Source organism: Ascidiella aspersa, chromosome 2 (assembly GCF_963924565.1).
Source record: "Ascidiella aspersa chromosome 2, kaAscAspe10.2, whole genome shotgun sequence".
Lineage (NCBI taxonomy): Eukaryota > Metazoa > Chordata > Ascidiacea > Phlebobranchia > Ascidiidae > Ascidiella > Ascidiella aspersa.
Window position 1 is genome coordinate 31,564,510 of NC_139448.1, and position 20,856 is coordinate 31,585,365.

General features: G+C 34.9%; 1 protein-coding gene across 1 annotated transcript in view; it reads right to left on the minus strand.

Annotated features, from left to right (window-relative positions):
- Nucleotides 1-14,917, minus strand: part of LOC146164910 (F-BAR domain only protein 2-like) — a 33,629-nt gene extending 18,712 nt beyond the window's left edge. The window contains exons 1-13 of the mRNA XM_083383218.1: nucleotides 14,739-14,917; nucleotides 14,189-14,280; nucleotides 12,983-13,057; nucleotides 12,565-12,706; nucleotides 11,961-12,113; nucleotides 11,291-11,395; nucleotides 10,070-10,168; nucleotides 9,084-9,180; nucleotides 7,293-7,524; nucleotides 3,657-3,684; nucleotides 2,684-2,728; nucleotides 1,972-2,073; nucleotides 447-530 (exon numbers count right to left, since the gene is read on the minus strand). Of these exons, the coding sequence (XP_083239344.1) occupies nucleotides 447-530; nucleotides 1,972-2,073; nucleotides 2,684-2,728; nucleotides 3,657-3,684; nucleotides 7,293-7,524; nucleotides 9,084-9,180; nucleotides 10,070-10,168; nucleotides 11,291-11,395; nucleotides 11,961-12,113; nucleotides 12,565-12,706; nucleotides 12,983-13,057; nucleotides 14,189-14,280; nucleotides 14,739-14,825 (1,341 nt within the window). The 5' untranslated portion in view covers nucleotides 14,826-14,917. The remainder of the gene's footprint in view (nucleotides 1-446; nucleotides 531-1,971; nucleotides 2,074-2,683; nucleotides 2,729-3,656; nucleotides 3,685-7,292; nucleotides 7,525-9,083; nucleotides 9,181-10,069; nucleotides 10,169-11,290; nucleotides 11,396-11,960; nucleotides 12,114-12,564; nucleotides 12,707-12,982; nucleotides 13,058-14,188; nucleotides 14,281-14,738) is intronic.
- Between the last annotated feature and the right edge of the window lie 5,939 nt (nucleotides 14,918-20,856).

Consider the following 20,856-nt stretch of genomic DNA (forward strand, 5'->3'; position numbering starts at 1 on the left):
GGTAGCATTTTGAACGTTTCGAATAACTCTTTATTCATTTTCAACATAGCTATTATTGAAAAAGAATAAAGAATTATTCGAAACGTTCAAAATGCTACCTACCTCTGTATGGGCTTTGACATTCTTATTAAGGTTATTGTTAGTTTATTTATTAACAAATGTGTTTGTCAGATGCACAATCAACCTAAATTTGATTTAGGTTCAAACTAAACGACAATTTTATAAAGCGGCTATATATTTTTGTTTCCCTTTATTTCAAATAAGGTCAATACAAATGTTCTATCCGAACAGCTATATTTAATAGTTGGGTACACTATGCACGGATATGTAATGTAGCTTGATAAACCAAGCAATCTTTAATATTTACAGTTATCCAGCCAGCGACGCCAGTCTTTACAGTTATAAATGAATAATAAATAAGTCGCTGCAGTTGCAGTGCTGCTTACCACGGGAGTTGGTGAGCTGAGGGTGAGTTTGGAAGTGATGGCGTTCAACGTGTCCAGGTCGCTACCCGTTGCGTCACTCACGTTCTGCACAAAACAACACGAGTAAACAACTAACAAGGTAGATAGAAATTGCTCTTCTGGGATAAACCAACAATAAACCGACATTAGATACCAGTTGACATCATCAGGGTAAATAATTAAAACGAGAATGCGTTAGCCAACTTGTATACTAAATAGTATAAAAATAAAAAGACTTGAGATTTAAATGAATAAATCTAACCAACGACGTAGTCCGAAAAGCGGTCGGCCATCGAACACAAGGTATACAATATTTACTCTTTAGAACACTGTACTTCTAAACTAGGGTATAACTTAAACAACAGGGTCAAACGTTAAAGGCATTATCAATTGCTTTGAAAGTGCGATATGCCCGTTTTGTCCGCTTCTGAGGCAAATAGTTACTCAATTTTAAACTTTTAGTTCTACTTGTTTACAGACTTGTCAGGTAAGCACTCTTTAATAGGCAGAAATTTAAACTAACGCGCGATAGAACATTTACTATTAAGAACATTGTAGTTACAAACAAGTATAACTGCAAAAATTAAAAAATCTAGTAAAATAGAACGGGGTGAAATTTTCGTTTAAAGCAGTGGCTTAACAACCTGGGGTCGAAAGGAGTTATCGTCGCGGTGGGCAATTCAGAAAAAACACATGATTATGATCGTCAGTACAAAGTTTTGGTTCTTGTTTCCATAATTGGAAGCAAAGCGTACATTAATAGGCAGAAATCTGCTGCCAGCGGTTTTAAATATATTTGGCACGAAACTATAAAAAAAATGAAAAATCAGTTTTTTTTTTTTATTGTCACTTTATAAACTACGTTTTCGACAGTCTTCGTGCTTTCAGTGAAGTCTGCGACTTTTCGTTTACCCTGCACATTTTTTATTATTGTTCCGGTGAAGATTCGTATTTACACTTTATACTTTCACGACCGCTTCAAACTACGCCGCCTTTCACGGCGTTTTTACCAAGGGGGAATAAAAATATTCGCCCGATGACATAATGGCAAATGAAATGAGAAAAATCGAGTTGGCATTTCGGCGTACGTATTGATACAGTTAAAACGCCGTGGTAGGATTCTATCTTTTTTTGGTTTTGTGCAAGTGATATTGTAAAATTCCTATGTATACTGAACACATAGTCGCAGCGATTTAAAATAACGTTTTTTAGGAGTATATATTAACTTTGAGTTAGATTAGGAAGACACTGTTTATAAAAAAAATCTGGGCAATTATATAATAGCAAGTTTGCAAAATCTATTTTCGTAAAAATCACAAATAGACAAGTTATAGTTATACTCTTTAAAGACACCACGTTTTAGATGTTAAAAGTAAGCTACCAGCAGGCTAAAATGAATTCCTAATTTACAATTAAGTCAACTTGGGATGTGACCTCATGTCTTTCGTGCGTCAGAGAAACTAATTTAGTCAATAATCGATAAACCTTCTTTAAAATAGCTGTTTACCTCTCCCTTGGGGTTGATTTTGACTCTAATTTTTCTTGCGGCGTAATCGTCGGAATCCGAGTCAGAATCAGAAGAACCGAATCCCCAGCTATCCTTCGTGCTCTAAAAGTAGTTCGATTATTTCATTTTTGTTAACAAAGTTAGCAATAACGCTAATGCCTTCTATAGCCCTCAAGTTTCATAAAAAAAAATTGTAAAATTGGTTGTTTCTATAAAATTAACGGGAAAAAAATATAAACGACATGGTTTTATACAAGCAAATTAAGCTTCCACCAGAATTTGCAGAAGTATGGCGACAGCAAAACGACTATATTTTATGCATATTTTCTTTACCCTTTGGCCTGAGCTACCATTTTGAAGCACCCTTTTTATGATCCCGAAATCAATTTGTGATCATATTTCCAACAAATACTCAACATAGCATTCTCTTCAACGAATAGGTTAAGATTTTCCTTAAACACTGTAAAACACTATGAAGCCAGTTTCCTAATTTAAAGATTAAAAAGAAGATATTTATCAAACCAGGTTTAGGAGTAACACTTAATAGTTTACCAGGATCATTGTTATACATTCGAATGTTCGACTGCGTATAATTAGAGCAGTCATCGGTGTTGGTTTTTTAACGATAGGCGAAGCTCTAGTAACAATGTCGCTTGTCGCGCATGGCCATCGGCGACACTTCTGTCGCGATAAAGTTAACGAGAAAACTTGCCTTGGGCGTTTCCGGACGGATCGTGAAGCCTTCATCGTCGATTTTCTAAAAAAAGACGCTACCAGTTAGGCCGCAGTGATTATCAACCTTTTATGGCTTACCGAAGCCCTCAAAAATAATAAGTTGATTTTCGGCCACCCAACTCAAATTTCGTTAAGTATTTTACTGAAATGTCACTATAAATGGAACTGGAACAACATCATCAACTTGAAACATGTAAGAAAATGTCATTTGATATAATGGTCTCTAATAGTACACAAGTAGTTCTATCAAGAAGCTTACCAATTGAGCAAAATTCTTATAAATTCTCAAATACCTATCGGCACCCTTCAGCATTAGAAATGGCACACTTGGGCGCCGCGGCAACCACTGAGTTAAGGTCATGCTGTGTCTGGGCGTTGCCAGCGGCGGCGGGCCATTTCCAAAATAAGCCCGTCGTTAAATGCGTTTTCCGTTGATAAATTTATTATGCCTGACAAGCAAGGCTCAAAATTCTGTCATATTTTTTTAACATTTCGCCGCAGCACAGATTTTCAAAGCATCATACAGAAAAAAGTCAAAAAATTTTCGAGAAAAATGTTTTCAATTTTTTGGTGAAAAATAATCGTTTTTTTTTTTTTATATAAAACGTCACATGATATAAAACGTCACATGGGTCTGATTATTTGGGCAATTTTTTTATAACTTTATACAGGATTTAAACGTAGGTTACTCATATATAAAGAGCGACGATCAACAAAAAACACACACAAAAATTTCGAGCCCTGTTTGCAAATAATAAACGAATTACAATTTGACGCGTGATTTCATTATAGCGACGACCACGGTCGCAAAAGCGGCGCGCCTTTCAAACATAACGTAACGCATTGGGCACACATACACACACACACGCGCGCGCGCACACATACACAAATGAGCAAGTAAGTCGAGTTAGAGCGAAACAAGGGGAAACAATTGCATCGTGATTACTCACCACGCCGCTGTCTTTGTCCGGCGATTCTCTGCAAATAAAAGAACTGGCGTTACTCACACTGTCGTATAAGCCATGCTTACTCACTTAGCGTTGCAGCTTTCTACTTACGAACAAACAGCGGAAGGTCGAATATGTCTACCTTGCTAAGGGTAAGTCAAATACAGGACCACGTGGCCAGACCTAAGTATCTGTCGCGCTTAAAAAAAACATTGCTTAAACCCAGGGATTTTTTCGAACTATTTTTTGTTTGTGTTACATTCGGAGGTTGGACAAAGTGGTGGTCTAGCACACCTCTATCCACAAAATTTCAAAAAAATAAACTTGAAGATAAAGAAACGACAGCAAACACTCAACGAATTTAAATACTTTTTTATTAATTATGGTGTTATAATATTTTTAGCACTTATGCAAAATACGGCGTGTTGCCTGCGAACAAAACTCGAAAAAATTATTATTACGACTTCGGTACGGCGTAATCAAGTGTAGCTAGAATAAATCAAATTTGGAAAACAGCAGAAAATTAAACAATCCCCTCACTTAAAGTAATTTCCTAGATCCGGCCGTGATGTACTCAATGCTTTTTAAAATTTCCCTGGTTTAAAAATCCCGATTTGGCTTGTAGGCCATATAAATTTTTTCAACTTAATAACATGCGTAGCGAAATATCGTTATAGTTAGTGTGAAACGATTTTTGATGGCGGCTGAGTAATTCGTATGCATAATTGTGTCTTGGTTTCTAACGAGCGTCATCAACTAGTTCACATCGTCACATCGAACGAATTAGGGTCAACGAACTTTTCCTTAACTATATATATTGAACTAGAAAAAGTGATTCGCTTCAACGTAATATGACCTTAAAGTTAGTTCCGCAAAAGTAACCTGAAATAAGAAAACGTTAAGGCCGTGTAAATAAAGAATATGGAGAGCTTGTCTTTTTGTCTAATAAGTCATGTTGTAAGTTCAAGAGAATGCGAACAAATGCCTCCATAGTTTCGATTTTTACAGTATTTCTTTATTGGATTTCTCTGACATTTTTAACATTCCAAGTTTGCGCGTTATAGACCAACGCTTTCTAAAAGACGAGAAACTGTTTATTTAGGACAAATTTGTACAGCTAAGACTATAAAAATATTTAACACGTGGTCTAGGGTTTTCTTATTGACTGATTAACGCCTTGTAATCAGCATTTGCCAGAATATTTCAGCTTTGGTCGCATGTCCGCAATGAAATTGAAGATTGTTTGATTTATGAGCCTGACACGAAAATGTGTAAGCGGCTGGCGCGACCTAAATCGTACAGCTGGGGGTCGGCCGTGTAAGACATTGGCCAGAACAACTTGTACAGCCGCCTTATTATATATTTCGTAGCGCAACGTTATGGGATGATGTATTAAAAGTTACAGTCGATTGGCACTTGAAACTAGTTTTTTTTGGAAAACTTTAATACTTTTGTGGTTAATACGGTGTTGTGTTCACAAGGGGGCATCCATGATTTTAGTTTTTGGTTCAGACAACTTTAGAGGTGGCGTCACAAGTTATCATAAAATCACTGGTCCTCATAAAACTAGTAATCCTCGGAAACCTGCTTTTTGCGTATGCAATTATTTTACTGAATACTCGTCCAATCGTACGAAGCACGGAAAAGTAGTCGAACCTCTGGTTTAATGTACATTGCAGTGAATTTTAACTGTGCGTCGCAGCATACCAATGTTCCTAGACTAGATATTATGAAGTGCGCCGATAAATTGTAATTTTGGATAAATTTATTTGTATTACAAATAGCCAAACATACAGGCGCTTGAGACTTTAATGCGCAACATTTAAGACAAAATTGATAATAACAAACCATTTACACATCGTTTGTTGTGCGTTAAGGAAAATTTGTGAAGTTACTATTTTGCTGTTCTGTAAAAAGTATGCCGCGAAATATTTAACCTCTTTTAGTGTGCCGCCCATAAAGTTTATCAAAGTATATGTTGGCAAAAATGTTGTTTTAAATAAAATTATTTTTTTGGAATTCATGTCAAATTTAAAAGACGATAACCAAGGCACAGTGCGAACGGCGATTTCGAAAAAAACCCATCAAAACAGAAAAAAATATACCAGAAAACTACGATAAAATTTACGTTAAGCGTAAAAAAACGTACGTAGTCAACTTCCTGCTAACTTGGTAGGATAAATTCCATTTATGGCGTTTGTTATATTGTTATAGGTTGAAAACGATACAGTTAAAGTTATGTAAGACAAGTCGCATGACAGATACAGGGAGCTTTAAAAGAAGCTTTGCGCAAAAAAGTCAATCCTTATCAACATTATGTTCTTATTTTTCATCTACACAGAATGTACAATATATATATTCCGATTTCAATATGCATTTTAAATATCTAGCCTTTCTAGGACGTTTTTCTCAGCGGTAGAGATGAAGCTCTGTGCGTTTAAAACTGGTGTGCTAAGGCTAAAAGGTACAGACGAGTAGAATTAGGTTTAACGTAAAAAGGAAGCTTTATATTTTCCAGTTAACTGTCCTAATTGAAACCACGGCTTATAACGCATGTGGAAATGTGCAAAACACATGCGTTTATTCGACCCTTGTGTAATTGCGCAACGTTTTTATTGCAGTTTATGGACGGCTGACACGTGCTTTTGCACGATTTGAAACGCAGTCAACCATTGCGTTGTTTAGCAAGGCGATGATTTAGGTCAAGGGTCACCAACCTTTTGTCGTTATTAAAGTTCCGGATAAATGTGATGATTGACGATTGCAGACCAGAATAGATTTTTGTATTATATACCTTTTTTTTAATTAATAAAGCAAAAAAAGGTAAAATAAATGTTTTATTACACTTTATACAGAGCTTTATGAAATTATCGTTTAGTTTAAAGTCTCATCAAAATTTAGCTTGGCATGCTAAAACCATTTCGCTTAATAATGTACGAATATTAGTATTTTAGAATCATCTTGGAAGTAACGCGGGCCAGATGAAATAAATGGAATCGAAATACTTAATTGACCAAATGTTGACTAAGTTAACAAAACAAGAAAACAAGGCCTCGTTATTAACATTGAAATGAATACTGAAACCACAAGAAAAAAAGTCATCTTGCTATGGGCCGAATAAACTAAATCGGCAAAAAGGGATAAAATAAAACAACATAAACATAAAAATTTATCTGGCACGGATCAGGGTGGATCCAAGTTTTTCTGCCTAATACTTAACAGGGTTACGTTCTTTATTCATATTTATATACATTTTAACATCTATAAAAAGTGGGTTACCCACTACATCCGTGCCAGATAATTTTTTTTTTTTTAGCTTTGACAGATTATCCGGCCATTACTGATCCAGAAATGAGGTCGACGTTTACCTTGCACGCGTCGAGGTGATTTCCAGTAACATAAAACTGGACTTTTTTAAATGAAAAAACAGAAAAACGCCAAGGCGCGAAAAAAATCTAATTGGTATTTTTTTTGTTTACCCGGTGTTTTGGCTATAATATATGATGCTATGGGTTGCAAAAAAAACTTAAGAAACAAGCTTAATCGCAAAAAAGGGATAAAATGAAACAACAAAAAATATTGAATAACTTTTACATAAATTAAAAAAAAAAACAGAAAAAAATCCGACAAGCGACTCACATAGATTCGGCGTCTTTGTCCGTGTCTTTGCTTCCGGCGCTTACAGTGTCCTTCGGCACTTTGCGGCTGTGGTTTTTCTTGCGTCGGAAGGGCAGGCCTATGGGCAGTTTGCTGGGCTTGCTGGTCACAGGGGCCGGACCGTCGTCGGCGCCGGCACCACCCCCTCCCCCGTTTACGGTGGCGGCGTCCACAATCACTCCGCTGACGTCACATTCCTCGAAGACAATGGGGCCTGTACATAAAGCACGGGTTGTTTGGGATTTAGAAGAATGAAGGTTTTGTATAGTGTGATATAAAAGAGGGTAAGGATGATAATTTTTTTATGTTTTATTTTTTTAATTTTTGTTGTTTTGCTTTTTTCAGGGGTTGATACCCAAAGAAAGGTGGTAGTATCAGTAATGATCTGAAATTAGGGAACAATTATATTATATTCTGAAATTATATTATATTTCTAAGATTTTTTTATTTTATTTTCAAATTTTAAGTTTTTCGTCTGTATTTATCGTTTTGGGGCGTACGATGCTCAATGTAAAATGGTAGTATCCGTACTTATCCACTAGAAGATTTTTCTATTTTATTTTAATTTTTTGTTAATTTTCTTTTTTGTTTTTTTACAGGGGTTGGTGTCTGTTGTAAAGTGGTACTGGTAGAAATGGTCTGATAATAGGGTTGTATTTATGCCGATATAATGCAAAACTTATATGTTCTTTTCAGCTAGGGTTTGCGATGCAACCCAATTTCTACATTAAAAGAAATATTTCTCAGGAAATATAAAATTAACATTAGAATATAACATAGCCTTATACCGAAGCAATTTTGCCAACAACTTTTGAAAATACAGCATTTTACAAAAAAACTATTTGTAACCATGCAATGTTCAAATTTGCTTCCAACAACATTATTTAAAAATTTATAAACCTTGAAAAAGTAAATAAGGGATTGTGAAATTTTCCAACTAAATATTTAGACAAAGTACTTTTGATACGGAAGCCGTAATCGTTGGTCATAAAGCAACTTCCGAGGGGCTAGATCACAGATGTTATTAAACACATATGTTTGTGTGTGTGTTTCATTTAGACAAAGAAGTTTGTTTGTGATGCAACAAAAACATACTCAGTACTTTCTATTAGAACTCGGCAAATTTAGGAAAAAAAGTAAAAGAAAGTTCTAAAATTTTAATTCTCGACAAGTTAAGAATAAACTGTAAAAAATGGAAATATGTTACATTTATGAACCAACTTAACCTTATTTAATATATTTCACTACAAAACAAACACATATAGGTTCCTCTGGCAATATATATATATTGCCAGAGGAACCTGTTTTAAATATACTATGCCTGGTAGCAACAGCATATTTATTTTTAAACACATATAGATTCATGTTCTACATTATTTTTTGAATAAGCTAATTCCTAAAAATTTCGTAAAAACAGATCTTTATTTCATACATATATATTTTATCCTTAAATTGAATAAACTGGCCACGATTGTATACAACACTCTCACTTTTCAAAATGCAGCAAAAAAACTTTCCAAAATGTATAATACTATACTTAGTCAATAAATTGGATACTAAGTACAGTGACAAATTGGTTGAAAGTAAAATACATTCATAAAGTAAATATTAAAGCTTAATTATTTTAGATCAATTTTGTTTAATATGTGTTTCTGTTAAAAAAAAATTAAGTCAAAAAAATGAAAAACAATTACCAACAATAATGCATCTCTAGGGTTTCTATTAACATGTGAAACATGTTAAAGTTATTGATTGACCTGGTGTTATAAATACCTGGCTTTTCGGTGCCAGTTCCTTTGGACTCGCTGTACTGTTTAATGAGTGATTCAATCGTGTGTTCGGCCACCTGTCTTCGAAATTCTTGGTGAACCTGCAATTTTTTGTTATTAGGTTGATACACTGAATGAAGCACACTCTTACTTAAAACCTCATTCGAACTAAGAGACTGATAAAGCCTCATTTTGTGGTGACATATTTTCTTCTTTAAATTACTAGAACTTATTACTGACTGGCTTTAAGTAAGACAGAAAATATAAAGAGTATTTGCTCCCATTTGAAGTTGTCATCATTTATGTGTAAGGGCGAGGAGATATCAGTTTGTTATTTCTATGCAATGTGGGTTTCTACATATGATCTGCAATAATAGACTAGTATTTACACACCAAGACATATAACTTACAAATGACAAAAGAAAGGAGTTTTGAATTAACGGGCAATTTAAAGAAACACAATGCAAGTCATATAAATGGTTTAAGTGATGACTGAAAACATTTTGAAGCCCTATCAAATCTAAAAACATACACAAAAAAAACACACACAAATTGTTGCTGCGGTCAACATGACTACATGAAAAAAAAAATCATCAAAAATATCTCAAAATACAGAGTTGTGTTTTATTATAAAATTAAATTGATTTAACAATACTAGTACCATTAGGATGTAAACCATTACAAGCGCAGCACACTACTCTTTGTGTCAGGAAATGTTTATACATTGCATGCAATTAGTGATTCAACAGTTGCAATAACTTGCAAGCAATCATCAATTTACAATCTCCCAAAGGGACATAGAGTTTATTTAACAATACGTAAACAGAAACATTAAAAATTTATGGATCTAGAAATAAAATTGGACAGAAGTACATATTTGGTATGTTATTTATTTAATATTAATGATACTGGCGCAATTTTATTAATGATACTACTCGTGACACTTAAATGTATACTTATTATACACCCTTTGTACATTTTTGGTTTTACCTGGTTAATTAGTACACCAGCGTTTTCGTATGATAAAATATAAGTATCCAAAACTGATTTCATATGTTTTAAATGGGCCTCTTCAACATCTTGAAATCTCTAAATAAAACAAAAAAAAAAGAGTTAAGCTTGTATCTTCCATAGTAATAAATATAGTATTTAAAAAATGTTTGGGGAAGGCAAAACTAATCTTCTATAGCAGTGATACAAGCCTAAGCTCAGCACTGTGTATTACAAAAAAGCTTGGAAGTTTATCAGGTTTTAATTTGTGTGGTTAAACACAGTCACGTGATACACAAACATGCAATAGAGAAGGGTAAGTGTTTTGTGAATATTTTTATTTCACCTAGTCAAAAAATAATCCAAACAAAACTTTATAATTCAACTGAGCCTGTCTATACATGTAGCTACGAGTGAGTGTTCAACTTTTAAATCTGCATGTCAAAAGACAATTAGCATGGAAATGCCATTAGCCAAGCAATCAGAGGTTTGTCATGGTTACATAACAAATGTTTGCTTTGAGGATTTGTGAAAACAAAAGGCTGAGGAATGTAAACAAGTCTAGTACTAGTCATTAGGAAATAATATCCCAATACCTAAAGTATTACACAGCTGAAATGGCTACAACGTAGAGAAAATCCTAATACATAAACCAATGAAAAAGCGTACATCTTAAGCAGTTTCTCCCAATTGTTTTATATATTTGCATAAATTGAATACAAGATTGTGACTTAATTTCAATAAAGCTGAGGAATATCTTGTGATTTGCAAGTCCTACTAGGTCAGTAAGAGTGCTTATGGTGTAAGCTAGGGCATTGAGTAAAGCTATCAGGCAAAACATTTTCCTTTTACTGCCAAAGCAACTTCTAACAATAGTGAAGAAGAATGGAAAATGCATAGAAAGCCTGTTTACATAAAACTAGGTAGTAGGGCACTAGACATCAAAAAACTGCCTAGTTGGAAATAAAACTCATAAAGAAGAAAACTATAAAATCATCTTATTTTGTGTAACAGTTTGTGAAAAAGAAAGTTCGTCCAAAAATGAAGCACTCATTAGGGGCAATTTTTTAACAACTGTTTACAAACAAATTAAATATGATGTTTAACCTAATTCATATTAAGTACTAATTCATATTATTGTCAAGTAGATTCACATTATTACCAGCTATTACCAGCTAATACAAGTATTTTAAACTATAGAAATTTCTTTTAAAATGTTACCTTGGCACTTTCAGTCATTTTTTGTTCAAAATCGCTGCGCACATTAGAATACTTATCCACAATCGCTTTGTACTCATCACAAGACTTTTTTGATTTTGCTTCAGCCTAAAGAGCAAACAGAACATATTGTTAGTAAGTTACATTTACATGTATAACCATAGGCGCCGGATGTTGGTTTGCAGAGTGCATTTAGATGCCCTGGATTGCTGGTAGTGCATCAAAATGCCCTGGAATTTAACAAAGTTATAAACAAATTGTGCAGAATAATTTTTGTTGCACACCCTTAGGAAAAGTGTTTAACATTTTCCTGAATTACCATGTAAGGACTCGATGCCATAGAATCCCCATCAATGTTTTATATTTTTTTTTAAGCAAATTTTTCAAATTATTGTTACATTTAGCCCAAGGGTGCGAAAATAAGCTTTTCAAAGGCGAAATGGTTGGCTCTGTGATAACAGGCTAAAGCTGTTATGAAAGAAATCACATTTTTAATTAATAAGCCAGTTTAGACTGTCTAGGAAATAACACCCTGGAATTTTTGAAAGTTCTTATGTATATAACAATATGTAAATTGCAATTTATCCAAAAAAAATCCTGAATTGTCAGTTTATACAAAGCAGCTATAGAGATTTTTATCTCTTACATAAGCTATAAGCCAGGGAAGATTTACCTTTTCTATGTCTTTAGCAAGAGCATTTGACTTCCGTAATCTCTCAGCATCCAAACACTGTTGATTATATTTGTCTTTGCTTCGCTTTAACGCTGCGCTGGTGGAATGTATTAGGCTTAATGCATCTGCTGTGCCACTAAGTTCATCTTTAACCTTCACACAAAAAAATATGTTCATCCTTACTTCACATTGCTTGTTTTACTAATTGAAACTAAGAAATGCCTTATAACGCCTCAAAAACAAATGTTTCTAATTCTAAGGATAAATAAATAAATAACTTTGTGAATTGTATCTCTAGTTGTCCAGTGTTAACAAAAATATAAAATAGGGCTAAAAAAGAGAATCAACTGTCTTACATCAAATTTAAACATTTTAATATAGTAAGCAGAAAATTATAATAGAACAAAATCACATAATACAGTATGTATACACGTATATATATTACAAAATCAGTGCTATGAGAATAACAACAAGTGAACATTGACAGTCTTTGAAAAATGAAACCTGTTGAATAGGCTGTTAAAAAACTTACAATTTAAATCGCTTTATATGAAGCACACAATAAAATAGACAATTTCTATTTTTATGTATAGGTTCTTTAAACCTGTTTATGTTTTCCTTTCTGCTCATCGGTGTATTTGGACAATTCTTTAATGATATCTTGAAGCTTTAGCACCACATCGACATGACAGCTCGATAGCTTTTCTGCCATAACCTTGATAATGTCGAACATCGGGGCAAAAGTCCTTAAAATCAAATAATTGTACAAATATAGAAGATGAAGCTAAGAAAGCTAATAGAATACGTTTGTCAAGCCACACATTAATACAAGGTTAGGTTAATTGTAGAATTGACTATCTATATACCATTTCAGGATAAATATCATCCAAAACAAATTAATTACAAACTTTTAAAGTGACTTGGGCCAATTAAGAATATGTGCATTCAGAAAAAATAGTTTTATTATTTTACAAAACTAAGTTAAATATAATGAGGGTACAATCACAATGTTGTGTTTTTACCCGACAGTTGGCGTATTTGCAGCTTGTTTTGCCAGTTTTGTCAAATGTTTTGCATAGACGTCTTCTGTGCTAGCACTACAATAAAACAATAAACCTAAATTACCAACACACATACACACGAAACAACGCACTATATATGTATATATATATATATATATATATTATATACGGATTGATAACTAATAGTTAAATATTTCTTTAAAACAGTGGTTTTCAACCGGGTTGCCATTTCTAATGCTCAAGGGTGCCGTGAGCTATTTAGGAACTTATTTCAGAATCTGATTTTTGCTCAATTGGTGAGCCTCTTACAACTCTTTGTGTACGATTAGAGTACAATAAATAAAATGATGTTTTCCTACTTGCATTGAGTTGGTGTGCACAGTTTTTAGTTCAGTTTATTGTGACATTTAAGTACAATTGGTTGTTGAAAATTCTAGTTAGGGTGCCGCAATCTATTTAATATTTCTGAGCGATGCTATTTTTAAATGTGCTATAACTTGAACTTAGTAAATTTATAAAGTAATTTTATAAACATTAAAAGAGAGGGTCTATGAAAATATAAAGATAAATAGAATAGTGAAATATTTCCCTAAAACCACAAAAATAATGTGTCTCGTTTTTAACTGGGAAAGGGTACCCCAAAAAAGTGAGTGAATTACTGAAGTCCAAGTATGTAAAATCAATCAACTGTTTCGGTGAAAAAAGTAATCCAAAATCTTACACCAAACTGCTGGTATGTAATTACAAGCACAACCAAATAGTAACACACTACTTTACAGATATCAGTTTGCCAGCCATGAAAGTTTTTAATGTGCTATATCACTTGTGAATGGCATTGTTATCCACTGTAAGAAGTGGAAAATGTATTTGTTTTAAATGAAAAGACAATAAGTTTGTAAGTAAAGAGAAATAGAGAGTTGATATTCAATTCCAAAGGCTGGTATCAGCATTGAACAGGAGCCGGTTTGCATTCTGTGATAGGTTCACACTTGTGATTTTTAAAGCAAGTGTGCGCACACATTTGAATTGGCAAATTTGCACACCTAAATTTTTAAAAAACAGTTTGACTTCTGCTAGATTTCTGAAACTCAGCTACACCTGTGCAGTGTGCACTTCAAAATTTGGCGCTGCACACCCGAGATCTCAGTGTAAAATACCATGAAATGCAAAATAGACTGTTACGATAAATATCAAGTATTTACATACCTTTCTCTTAGTAAATCTTGCAGAAACTTTACAGAGTTTTGGCCATGTTTCATGTTGTGGTAGAGGACTCCAAATCCATGATTTTTATCACCCTGAAAACATAAACAAACCACTTGTAAACAGATAAAGTTCTCATATTTTATTAACTAGTGGAGATTGTGTTAATAAGCCAAAAATTATTCATCCATTATTGTACTATGTATATTTAGTCTTTCTGTAAATTGTATACCAGACAAAAATGCATGGTGTAAAGTAACTCAAGAAAGACAAATCTGGACAAACACAATATAATTTCCTAAAATATGTTTAACGATTAAATTGTAATTTTAAAAAACGTAAAACAAAACAAAAGTTAAAAAATGTGTTTATAAAACCAGCGAACATTATTTGGTGGGGTGGGTCAAGTGTTATTATATTCTTTACAATAATACTTGACCCACCCTAACCCAAACGCTAACTCGCACCCTAACCCAAATAATGTTTGTTGTAGTAGGATTCTAGAACAGCGCTAAAAATGCATATAAATTAACAACTTGACATGTAACAATACCCAGAAATTCTCTTCAAAATAGTCGCCGGTAACTGCATCATTTACAGTAGTCGGCCCAAATGTAAATCCATCAAGCAAATCCACCATTTCTAGTTTTTACTTATTCCAAATCGATTAAACAACTCTCTCCAGCCGACCAGCAAAGTCTAATTACTCAAAACCTATTCAGGTCCAGTCCATAAAGACCTGATAAGAAACTATATAACCGACAAATCATTCACAAATTGTTAAGGAATATATATATAGCAAATAGGGCTTTTAAAGTTCGCAGTGGCACAAGACGACCCTGTTCTAAACGTGATATGCAAATAGCATGCTACGGGTCAGACTCAGAAAGGAAACAAGGTTGTTCAACAAACAAGTCTGACATCACGACTTGCCCAACTCAAACTGGAAATCTACCTCTTTAAACTCGGCAGCTACGTACTGAACATAGGATGTCACAAAAGGCAAATAACACTAATTTAGTTTTAAAAACTGGGAATTTACGTGCTAACACAGCAAAATTTATCTTCTCACCCAGAGATTCCTAGAATACTTAAAAACAGCTAACAGGTAGACCCCATTACCGAAACTTAAATTTACGAAACTGCCAAGGTATCCTTATAGCAATGTAATGGATCAGTAAGCACGGTTTTACCGTAAAAACGAAGGCACTTCTTTCGAAGGTATTTACGAACGCATATCAAATAATAACCAGCAGGGATATTAAAACACAAAAAAAACAATATATATAATAACGTTTTGTCTCTAAACTACTGTACTTACTTCCATTAATATACTCCTTAGGTGTTCCCCCCTTTCAGGTGTGCCAGGTTCATTGTTTTCTTTTGTGGCAGACAGACTGTTGTGGAAGTTATGGATTGGGGTTGTAGAAGATCGGTCGGTTTTCTTGGAAATCTTCGGACTACTTTGCACAAAAGCACCCTGAACAACTGGGGCTAAAATGCTTGGGACTTCGTGAAAAAACGTCCCTGATCTTTTGCTGTTTGCCATTGTCAGGTATGACGCTAAACACTTACATATCTATGGCTGAGAACACACGAGGTTTAGAAACCAGTTTACGTTTGCAACTGATTATTTTAAGAAATTCGTAGGAAGTCATTGTTGTCCTTTTCATACCGCATACAGTCTACTCGTTCGTCTGTGCGGCTAAAGCAACCATTGACTTTATATTTTGCAGCTGAACTGTACAAAGCAATTTATCGCAAACATCAATTTGCACAACCCAAGAGAATCACCTAACTGCCTAGGCATCTGGTTGACCTCTATTCGTCGCATGTATATCGATCTACGACGTATATAGCCCGCCCAGCACCCAACGTGAAGCAATGCCACAGCGGCGTTTAGTAGCCTGGTTATACATGCACGCGCGCTTTGCTTAAGCCCTGCCTAATGAGCGAGCCAGTCGATGGGAAGTTGTTGGTGACGAAAAACGTGATCGTTCTGGCTAAACCTCGTAGTATTTCTGACGCTCGTCTAAAACACAGCCGTAGATTTCCCCAAAAAGTCTTTCTCAACTCTGTGGCCTATATGTTGTTATTAAAGCTTTGCAAAACGAATCAATCTGGTTGCTGTTTGAGTCGGCTTGCAGACGATCGATATAATATTGAACGCTGCTCTTAAAGCGCACTAATTACGTCACAGAAGATGTGTGACGTACGGGTGCAGATATAAACAGAAATGTCACGATTTCTGTCAGTAACTCGCCATGGGTTGTTGCATGCCAGTTTACGGCTCAATTAAGCTTGCTATATTCGCGCCTATTCAATGAACCTAAAGAAATATAGCTTTTTCGTTAACCATTCAAGGCTAAGTCTTGATTGGGCCTACTGTCAATGCATCAGGAGTCATGATTAGCTACTGCCAGTTCATGCCTGAGTTAAAGAACCTATACAGCGACTTTACTGAAGATAGCTTTATTTTCGTTTAACATTTGAAGCCCTAATCTCGGCAACATCGCCTTATTGTTCTTTTCTTTGGAAAGGCTCTCGAGCAGCAATGCCACAAACTTGCTTTGTGTCACCTGGAATTTAGCGTCTTGTTTCTTCACTCGTGTTGACACAGCAGCAAACTATTTTCCTTCGGCAAACAACCTCGACACGGCTTTCCGTTTTGGTCAAGACGACTTTTGTTTACAAATCGCTCGGAGACAAGTCCACAAAACATGGCATCACGCGGCTATACCTTGTTCAGTTTGGCCAGCATTTTGCCAATGCGCTGGCCACAAACCATCGCCAGACAAATGCGTTGCTGAATTGGCGTCTTAATGACCCTGCAGCAATTTGACTTATATTGTTGCTATATCGCGCACTTGCATTGAATGTATTAGTCTGTGTGTATAGGCCTATAGGTGGTAATGATTTGGCTGTAAATTTTTTTTTGCTGGAGGTAATAATTTGTTCATTTGTTTTTGAATTTCATTTAAATGGTATTACTTTTTATGTTGTCACCGTGAACGTACAATAGTTTCCTTGTTGGAACGATGAACATTTTTTCACCGGAACGCATCTAAATTTTCACAAACGACGTCACAAAGTTACGTCATAACAAGTAACCATATAAGAAACCTGAGATTAGGGTTCGATGTCGTGCACAAAAATCCAACTTAGATCCTAGTTTAAATACATTAAATGAGATGGCGGGTGATCTGATGAACGACAGAAGCATGGTCTTGTAAGAAGAAAACCGTTCCAGGTCGTTTCGGCTTACTTTCACCATTAGTGATCATAGAAACATAAAAAAACAAAGTCACTACTTTGCCTCTCAAATACACTTCAACGAAAACACGATTTCATTTAACTGCAAGAAACGTGCTTGTTAAATTTGTGATAAAAGCTTGTTTAATCAAACACAACATGATACAACCCAAGAGCTAAAACATCAAGTTTTTTTATATAACATAAAAACCTGAAAAATAAATTAAATTGTGTCTGCAAGATGGCGCTCGTAAGCAATAGTGTCGCTTATAACGACGTTTTCTGTTTTAAAAGTCACATCAACTACAAAAAAAGCTGTGTTGCTTATACAGTTCAAGTTTAGAAGCCGATCATCTACAATACATAAACTGTATCCTGATTTTCCGGTTATACAGATTGAGGCAAACCTTCTTGAAGGCATATCCCTATAGCCTTGGAGAAACTATCGATATGAGTGCTATTATTTTTTTATGTGTGTTGTTGCCTTAATTTTACAGAATTGATCCTTTTACAAAAAACTTCAAAAACATTTAAAATAAGGCGATTGTATGAAACAATTACAGGAAGAAGAGAAAACGGTAATAAGTCTTAATTAGTAACGTTTCTCTGTATTTTAAACGAAAGGTTTTAAATCAACACGCGTTTCAAAGAAGTAATTCGTCCATGACATGCGGTATGTTGCCTACCAGTGGTACGTCAGTTGGAGCCCAGGTGCAAACCCACGGGGCTCTCGTGTTTAATTTTACTCAGTAAATATAATTTTTTTAGTAGCTTAAAAAACAGTGTTTCTGTTATTGACAAGGCTTCCGCAAAATTATGATAATTGTAATTGCATTTTTATTGCAAATATATCGTCAAAAAGTATTAATTGCGAAGTTTAAAACCTTGTTATAAACATATAAATTCAAAATGTGCAAAAGTGTTTTTAACAGAGCTATTAGCACACTAAGACAAAAAACTACTTGAAAGGGTTAAGCGTGTATTTTTCATATCACGGGCGTGCGACCTTTTCTGGGGCGGATAGGAAAATGTTGCCGACCCCTGTTTTACTAACTATGTCAGTGGAGTAAAACACCAGGGCCTCAGGTGTGCCAATATACGAATATGCCTTTGGTGAACCGTTGTAACCCTAAAGTGATGTAACCGAGAATAGGTTTTCAGGAAATCTGACAGCAGGAAGTTTCATTGAAAAAACAAACGACGAACTGAGAAACAATGGCGCGCCGCGTAATCGAGATCACGCTGTACTTTCCCAAGACTAAAACCAAATGTTCCCGCTTTGGTTGCAAACAAATCTGAATTAAAGGAACGTAAAAGCCAAGGTTGTTGTTAAAACGGGTATTTTTTAAGCTTTTTATATAACTGTTAATTTGTTAAACCAGGAAAAGAATAATGCGTGAGGATACACAAAGGATGCTCACTTTGTTAAGAAAAATCGCTTTTATCTGGAATATTTGACCTATCAGTAACTCGTCAAAGCCATTAAACACAAAACTGTATGCCTGCAAAGAAAACACACGAAAAGATAGCGTGAAGCACAAAAATCATACATGAATACAGACATTAAAATTGCATTAACTACTATAGTTTTACAGAAATGTCGTTTTAAATAAAAATTGAGTCCACCTGTTCACTATTATTTTTATTTTTTTTTTGGGGGGGGGGGGGGGGGGGGGGTATATTCATTTTTTAGATAACATCACAAGTTACGTCAATCCGTGGCGTCTCAAAGTTACATCTAAACGTGACGTCGTAAAGACGTTACCTTAAAAACACGACACATGGCGTTTCTTTTGTTAAATTTTTGGTTGGAGAGGTGTTAGTTTCAATACAACAGCTTAATAGGCCTATCCTTACACTTTATACTCGCCCTGACCGCCTATAGTCAAGCCACCCGAGCGGCTGGACTTTCAAGTGCACTGTATCTGAAAAAATAGATAAGATGTTTCTACTTGAAACTGAATTGTATATAAGAGTCGTTGCTGTGTGCGATCTTTATGACGCATTGCCGTGTCTGCCTATAAGCGCTAAAGTCTCGCAGGAGTCGGCGACATTCATAGCCGGGTTATAATACGTGGTGTTGTGTGGTAATCGCGCTACCAGCATATACCAACCTACCAGTAAATACCACCCTACCAGTGAATACTAGCAGTATAACAATTCTGCTAAAAAACAGGTAAACTGCCAATTGTTTTGTCATTGTTACCTCTTTGACAGTAAAAAAGCGTAAGCAGGTAAAACTTTAATAAAAATGTGTAAAATGGATTGGCGTGGATTTGTGGAAAAAACTAATTAACATTGTGTTGCTTTATTTTGCGTGGTGTTGGGCGCGGTGTTGTTCCATTTCCTGATAAAGGTATCGTGGATAGGTAGCTAGCTTTTTTTCGCATAAAATAAATAACTACCGGAAGAACTTCTTTTCAGTACATATGCCTGGTAGCACCAATATTTTTATGTATACTATGTTTAATTAACGTTATTTATAAACGTTTTGCGCAAACTTAGCTTAATTACTGGCCGAGAATACCAAAGCACTCGCTTCCCGACTTGGACAACTAGATTTATTTTAGCTTTTTAAATTTAGATTAGAATTAAAATTAGAGCACTTCAGTTTTTCCAATTTAGATTAGAATTAGAATTAGATCAATTTTGTTATCTAAAGTTTGTTAGAATTAGAATTACCGAATTCTTTAAAAACGAAATTTAAACTAGAATTAGAACTAGAGCTACAGTAAATTATTCACAATCAATTTTATTTAAATCGCAATTTATTTTCATAAAAATGTAAATGGTAAGTATGTGTGTTCTAATTTTATATGCATGTTTTAGCATAGCATGTGCTTTTAAGACTGTAAAAAATACCAAAAAGTCGTTCCAACCGAAGAGTATGAATCAAACTTCTTTGTTTACGCTGAGAGAAGAAAAATGATTTTGGACAAAGTAGCATTTTTAGTAAAATCTGAATTAGATTGGAACTAGAATTAGTGCACACAAGCAATTCACAAATTAGATTAGAATTCGCCACATTTGCTTTATTTCATTGAATACGAAAACTAAAATTATCCAGTCGTCCAACTCTGCACGTTGTGATCGCCGCCGTTCGGTTGAAGAGTTTAAATCGGTGCCTATTCGGGAAAGCGCAAACTTTCTATTACATGAAGTCAGGCACAAATCATGCCAAACGTAGTGGCACGCGCAGCAGTACAGCAGCATAAGCAGAAGTCTCGCAGTGACACCGATTAGTCAGCGCAGCAGTTGGCACAAAAACACAAGCGCCGCGGCTAAACTAAAATCGGTGATTTGCCCGTGTGACGAAGGAGGCTGATGTACCATGAGCAGGCAACACGTCAACACATGAATCCCCGTTTGACGCCAGCAGAATACCCCTTCGCTTTATTTGTTTCCTTCAGTCACGTCTT